Raw genomic sequence first — 7,399 nt, forward strand, 5'->3', positions numbered from 1 at the left:
CTGTGGACTATAATCCTCACTTGCTTTCTCAAACTGACCCAACAGTTCCCATGACCTACAAACCACTGCAAGGGTTCATGATTGGGCTACCAAAGTCAGCCAATAGGCAAGGAGAACAAAACAATCTCATTTTATGAATTATAGGTTCTCTCCTAGAGACGAGTCCAAGGTCACACAAATTTGATGCAACCAAAACTCTATGATGTACAGGGGTATCTCTCGCACATGTACATGTTTCACCATCAATGGTGACTCGCTTTCCCGATACGGCTCCCATATGTACTGTCGTGTGATGGTTCAATGATGAGGCTTTGACCCTCTTCTCTAGAGGTCTACCATCACACACAAGGGTTACACAGTCCCTTGGCTCACTATACTGGGCAACTCCGACCTCATCAAGGGATGACCCTGCTAACCCTCATCGGTTTTTATGCCCATGTAACAAGGGATATCCAACTCAACTAGCCTAACACGTCAAGCCAAGTCTGAGTATTGGCAAATAGCATTTGCCTATCTCGATCCACAAAGACCATACTCCCACTGAGTTTATGTTCCACTATATCAAAATATTGAATACAACCTCTCATAAGGCCTTTGATGACCACGGACACCCAATAAGAACATGGTTGATGTTGTTTTTGATAAAGCTTCCACAATGGATTCTGGTATTGAGATGGTGTTGGCGGTCGCCACTAGGGACACCCAAACTGTTTCACACAGTCGTGCTAAATGCTACTACTAAGCGGCATTCTATTTGAAAAGGGGTCTTGAGTAGGGGGTGGCAATAGGATTGGGTCGGGTCCAGGTCTGGGCACGAATGTTGGACCTGGCATGTTAGTTCAAGATTCATTTGACCTAGACCCAGTCCCGATCAAATAAGGGTCAAGGTCGACCTAGCCCCCCCCCCCCCAAATATACACATAACTATATATACTGATTTATTTAGACCCGAGCAAGGTCCAACAAAGATTTAGTCAGGTTAGAGTCAGATCAGGTTAGGTCTAGGTCTAATGACCTAGTCACCATCCAGGTCCATGCCCTAGTAATATTTAGTTGGTTCAGGTCGGATTTGGTCGGCTAGGACCCAATCAGACCCAATCCCCTTACATGCTTAGACTTGTACTCCTTTTATCTCAATCATATGGTGCACAACCAAACATTTTTGCAAAACCATTATAGACCCAAATGAACCATTATCTTTCACTCCAAGAATTTTTGACAATTTTTCACAATTATTGTGTCCAAACCACGTATTAAAGAATCAGAATAGTTTTCGAACCCAATCTTAAGGTGGATCAATTTGTGGCCCGATGGGGTTCTAGGTAATCGGGGTACTTAAGAATCAAGGAAGGAATGGTTTGAAATCCATACTCTATCTAGTTCATGATTTTCATTTTCCAAAATTGATAACTCAATAACAAACTACTAATTCAAAACTACAAAACCTATGCTTTAGTGCTACTACCAACAAGCAAAAAGGGCATAGACCTCCCTAATAAATTTGTGCTCCATACAGACCTCGGGTCTATGTAAACCTCATGAACCTCCTGCAACCTTTAAATATTGGAGCAATAACCCTTCCCCACCTTTTTGCCTATAAAATTTACCCAAATATCCTTATTCTTTTCAAAAACATCAAAATCATCCCAATTCAAAAAACCACGACAAGCTTGAATTTGGTTGGAAGTTGCAAGGAAGGTGAAATGGGTTTTATAGGGTTTGGAAGAAAGAACTGGTAAAATAGGATCTACGTGTTTAGACTAGAGAATTCCAACAAGGTGCCTGTAAGGGGAAACCACATAGGCCTTGGTTGTTTAAGAATGTAGATGGGTTGTAGTTAGTTAATGAGTCGATTCGTGGTATTGGTCCAACCAAATTATTTGATCTCAAGCCTAAGCACACTGCGATGGGTAGCTGACCAAGATTCCCCAAAAGATTGATTTTCTGATAGGCTCAATGTGCCAGAAAGTGAGCCTACATCATCAAGATCAGTTGGAAAGGATTCATTAAAGTGGTTTGAAGAGTAATCAAGCCGGACAAGATTCTTTAGGCTCGGTGTATCAGAATCTCTCTAGAAAATCGATTTCCAACAACAGTCAAACATTGAAGTTGCTTGCATTTAAAAAGTCCCAGAGGTTTTGGAGATGAGGGTTCAACAATAAATCGGGAGGAAAAGCTCCTTGTTAATTTTTTATCATAGAGAATGAGGCTATGTGGATAAGAAGCGCTTGAGTATATCCTCTCTCTCTCTCACCCCTACTTCTATGGGAGTGGATATGATCCAATTTCGATTGGAATCTAAGAAATGAAGAGTTATCTGAATATTCCCCATTTTTGGCAAAATTCGGGTCGGTTGAGGTTTTTTTTTTTTTTGACTAACCTAGACAATTGTGAGTTTTTTGAAAAGAATATGGGTACTTTGGTAATTACATGGAAAAAGAGGATAAGGGGCGTACTGGTCCGATTTTTTAATGTTAGAGGAGGTTTATCGGTTTTCATAGACACAAGAGTGTTTGTGGACCACAAATTTGTGAGAGGGGGTACATGTCCATTTCTGTATCAAAAAGTTCGTCCCTTGTTTACCAAGGAAAAAGTATAGAAGAGTTTTATGCCTATGGTCGAGAAGATGAATGTATTTCCATCCCAAGTAGGGCATCTTAAATCAATAAGAGTTTAGCATTCTTTAAAATGGAAAGAAATACATTAAACTAGGTATATTTACAAACAATGAAGAAACTCTAGGACATGAGGGTTCTCATGTACTTTAAAACCTAATTCAACAAAGTATTTATTAAAAATGTACATCAAATGTAAGACCAAAGCATAACATAAAACAGCAGCAGCAAGGACACCATTTAAAGATAAGGGTCGTAGAATTCTATGCTACCTATGACAAGAATACCAAGTGACTGTTTTTTCTTTGCTCTTTTTTTTTGGGGGGGTGTTAATATTAACTATTTTTCATTGGATTGAAATATTGATGCCCAAGTATATCTATCAATCTCCAAAATTGAATCTATTTACATCAGCCTCTACAAATATTTTTAAATTATTTATGAATATTTATAAAGCCCAACTAAGGCATCAAGGCCTCAGCTGCATAGCAGCAAATGAAACTAACAGGACAAACAGCCGTCGGGTCAAGGGTATTTTACCCACCAAGAGGAAGGGTGGGAATTTTCTCATCTCCTCAAGTAATATTGAAGTCATGATTTTGTTACAAGAACTTGGATCAGCAATCTACGATGGAACTACAGTCAACTCCATGTTATGGTACCACCCCTTTTAAATTTTGTGTTCCAAGGCATAAATTTATATCACATTATTATGTGATTGGCATTTGAGACTACTGACAATTGGATATTTGATTTTCGATTTTCTTTTACAAATGTAACAAAACGTATTAACGAACGAAGCAAACATCATTTGCACTAGGTGCAGAAGAACAGGGACGTATACAAAATATTAAAAGGTGAACAAAGGATAGAAGTTACAAGGTGGAGAAAGAGAGAGGAACTTGAATATTCTAGAGACTACAGCTAGGATGAGTAGTATGGTTAGTTTCTCAATCACTCATTCCTACCAACAGGGATGAGTGATCACTAGAATATAAGGATCTAGCACCTTGATAGATGACAATCGATTAATGTAATGTGCGAAACTCACTAAGTGAAATACAGATTTGTATAGTAACTTTCAAGCTATACATAGAGATTTATACATTTATGAAGATAGAATTTTAAAAAATAAAAAAAAAGATATAGTCATGCTTGTTTATGATTTCCGTAGCAATTGAACTCTAGGCGCTGCAAAAACTCCAAGCAAGTGCTTAGGGTACCTATGTCCTTGCACCTCAGATAACACTGGCAAAAACCCAATTATATCAGACTGTTGAATCAAGGTTTGAAACATATCACAGAAGTCATAATGAACCATCAACCTATGGTTCACTGATTTTCTCACTAAAAACACATAGTAACCTAAAGCACAGGGTTCCTTGATTCTTTTACTGAAAAGACATTTCTAACCATTGAACCCTAGGGTTCACAAACAGCAGAACTTCTCATATTCCTAAGCGAAAATACCGCCAAAATCTCATAAGAACCACAATATAAATACCATCATCACCAGCTTACACAGCCGAATGATTCAATCACAAAGAAAACAAAAATTGAAATAGGGAAATGCACTCACAGAGGTTCGAGATTCTTCACAAGGTAACTAGTCAAGGATGTCTCTTCAAATTTCATATCTCCGACCTTCAATCGTCATGTGTTACCACCCAACAGGAGAAAACCCTAGAATGACTTCCGTGCACATAATTGCAGAGAATAAGGTCAAAAGATGCGAGAAAAAAAAAAAAATTCGGAGGAAACAAATGATAGTGTCGGTACTTACAGAGAGACCATAGGGTTGTTCATTGAGCCTCGCTAACTCCCTAACTCTTCGAGGAAACAGATTAGGATTCTGTCTCTAACTCTCTGAGAGGGTCTCTCTCTATAGATTCTCTCTCTCTTGTTGGGGGATTGTAGGGCTTTAGCGAATGAATTTGTTTTTGGTGAACAAAAGCTTCTCTGCAAAACAGAAAAATCAAAGAGGATTTTATTTATTTAGAAACTGAGGGACCAAAATGCCTTTAACAAGTTTAATGACAGGAGCCGATTTTACACCATGGTATTTAGTAAACCACCCTTCCCTGTCATGCGGGTAAGAGAGAAAAGTTGTTACTGCCAAGTTTATTTGATAAATTTAAATGTGTTATTATTTAACGGCCCCACCCACATTTCCCAAATGCTAAAGCACAGCCACATACGGTTAAAGGAAAAAGTTCATGTATGGTTGCAACTTAAACATATAGAATTAAAGATCCACTTCAAAAAGTCTATTGGAAAAAGTTGTTTTAATGTTGAAAAACTCTCTAATTAATCATTTCAACATCATGATTTATGAATATGGAAAAAAAATTAAGTCTCAAAAATCGTTCATCTTGCAACATATTATCTAGACCTTCCATTTTCAAGATTTTTGTATGTTTTTAGATATATTTGATTTTAACTATTTTTGAGGTTTAAAATTTTACACCAAAATTTCATGTTATTATAAAATTTGTAGGTTGCAAACCTTGTAGAAACCACACCCATAGTTAAAATCAATTAAAATTTTTCTGACTAATATCCTTGCAGGGGTGACACTATTGACAAAGCATACAACCCAGTGTTCTAGATCGGTGGGGTGGATTGTTCATCTACATGTCGGATTGTTGGTTTAAAATAATTAAATAAGCTTAAAAGAAAAGGAGAAAAATGTGTAGGGGATTTTAAGGAGAAATCGAATCGGGATTCATACTATCCTGAATTTGGTTCGGTCACAACCAGCGTTTTAAAAATCGCCGAGTCGAACCGGACTCGCCCTGTTCGACTCGGAATTCACGAAAATGGACCGGATCGGTTTAAAAATCGGGAATCGTCCGGTTCTAGAGAGAACCGGACGATTCCGCACAGTGACTCGCTGATTCACTGTGCGGAATCGGCGAGTCCGTGAAGAACACGGGTTGCACAGTGTTCTTCACGGGATTCTTTCAAATTTGTCATTTTTTTATCATTTATTTTGTTTTTTTTGGCATGTGATCTGATTTTCAGGCTGTAAACAGCTTTATTCAGCTTTTTCAAGGATTAAATGGTGGAAAAATTGGTTGTTTTTGGATCACGAAAAAATCGGGGTTTAGGGTTTCCGCCTTTTCTGAAATTTCATGCCAAATAGGGCATGAATCTTTCAAAATTTGTAGGCATTTTGATCTTAAAGCTGTGAATCAAAACCTTTTGTTACTAATTTGTGATAATCGTTGAGAAAAACAGAGTTTTTTGGAGATTGAAGGCTTCGGTTCACAAAAACAGGTAAGAACTTTGGGTTTTTTTTTTTTTTCCTCCATTTGATTTATTTCACGGCATATTTTGAACAAAATGAGTTCAATAATTAGGGTTTTTAATCTTTATTGTGTCTAGTATGATTTAAAATTTTCAATTTTACGTAATCTGGTCAATTACAGCAAGAAATTTGATATGAACAGTGAGATGTCTGCGGAACCAAATTCCGCTGTTTTTATTTTTTTTTCCGCCTTTTGATTTTGTTTTCATGATATATTAGAAATAATGTGTTAAAAATTTAGGTTTTTGATTCCTTATATTGTTGTTTATCAGAAAATATACTCAATTGGATGTAATTTATTCACTTAGAGGTGAATTTTTGAGTTAAAATCGCTTTTGTAAAACGACTCTGTGAAGAACAATTTTTTTTTTTTTTTTTTTTTTTTGTAGCCCATAATAGAATTTTTTGTAATCCATGATCGAATTTTTTGTAATTCATGATCGAAATGTTTGTTTTTTTTTCTTGTAATCCATGATCGAATTTTATTTTTTATTTTTTATTTTTGTAACCCATGATAGAATTTTTTGTAATCCATGGTCGAATGTTTTGTAATCCATGATCGAAATGTTTGTTTTTTTTTGTAATCCATGATCGAATTTTTTGTTTTTTGTTTTTTATGTAACCCGTGATAGAGTTTTTTGTAATCTATGATTGAATTTTTTGTTATCCATGATGTAAATGTTTTTTCCTTTTTTTGTAATCCACGATCGAATTTTTTGTTTTTGTTTTTTTTTTTTTTTTTGTAATCCATGATCGAATTTTATGTAATCCATGATCGAATTTTTTGTAATCCATGATAGAATTTTCTGTAATCCATGATCGACTTTTTTGTAATCCATGATCGAAATGTTTGTTTTTTTTACTTGTAATCCATGATCGAATTTTTTGTTTTTTTTTTTTTTTTGTAACCCATGATTGAATTTTTTGTAATCCATGATCGAATTGTTTTTTTCTGTTCTTGTAATCCACGATCGAATTTTTTGTTTTTTTATGTTTTTTTTTTTTTTTTTGTAATCCATGATCGAATTTTATGTAATCCATGATCGAATTTTATGTAATCCATGATCGAATTTTATGTAATCCATGATCGAATTTTTTGTAATCCATGATCGAATTTTTTGTAATCCATGATTGAATTTTTTGTAATCCATGATCGAATTTTTTGTAATCCATGATCGAATTTTTTGTAATCCATGATCGATTTTTTAGAAAATTTATGATTTTTTTTTTTTAATCCATGATCGAACTTTTTGAAAATTTGTTAATTTTTATTTTTTAATCCATGATCGAATTTTTTGAAAATTTGCTGTACTTTTTTTTTTTTATTTCTTTTTATCCATGATCGAATTTTTTAAAAAATGATGATTTTTCGAAAAGATGTGAAAATCGTGATGAAGTTTTGATTATCATGATGTATTAAACATTTAAACCTAATTTTTAATTTTTATTGTTTGAGTTTGCTTGAACGGCGGTT

The 7,399-nt window shown here is 35.1% G+C and overlaps 1 protein-coding gene across 24 annotated transcripts in view; it reads right to left on the reverse strand.

The window, feature by feature from the left end:
* Window positions 1-4,654, reverse strand: part of LOC18422490 (zinc finger (CCCH-type) family protein / RNA recognition motif (RRM)-containing protein) — a 78,182-nt gene extending 73,528 nt beyond the window's left edge. For 9 of the 24 annotated variants that reach the window (XR_016052448.1, XR_016052447.1, XR_002281122.2 and 6 more), the window contains exons 1-2: window positions 4,399-4,654; window positions 4,195-4,307 (exon numbers count right to left, since the gene is read on the reverse strand). Coding sequence is in view for 11 of the 24 variants with exons in the window: in XM_088862474.1 (XP_088718600.1) it covers window positions 4,195-4,250 (56 nt within the window). In the remaining 13 variants the exon portion in view is untranslated. The remainder of the gene's footprint in view (window positions 1-4,194; window positions 4,308-4,398) is intronic. The other 15 variants (XM_088862476.1, XM_088862472.1, XM_088862475.1 and 12 more) reach the window with 6 other exon arrangements.
* Window positions 4,655-7,399: the final 2,745 nt, after the last annotated feature.

The sequence above is a fragment of the Amborella trichopoda genome, chromosome 3 (genome assembly GCF_054954075.1).
Source record: "Amborella trichopoda isolate Santa Cruz 75 chromosome 3, AtrichopodaSantaCruz75HAP2 v2.0, whole genome shotgun sequence".
In the NCBI taxonomy this organism is placed as follows: domain Eukaryota; kingdom Viridiplantae; phylum Streptophyta; class Magnoliopsida; order Amborellales; family Amborellaceae; genus Amborella; species Amborella trichopoda.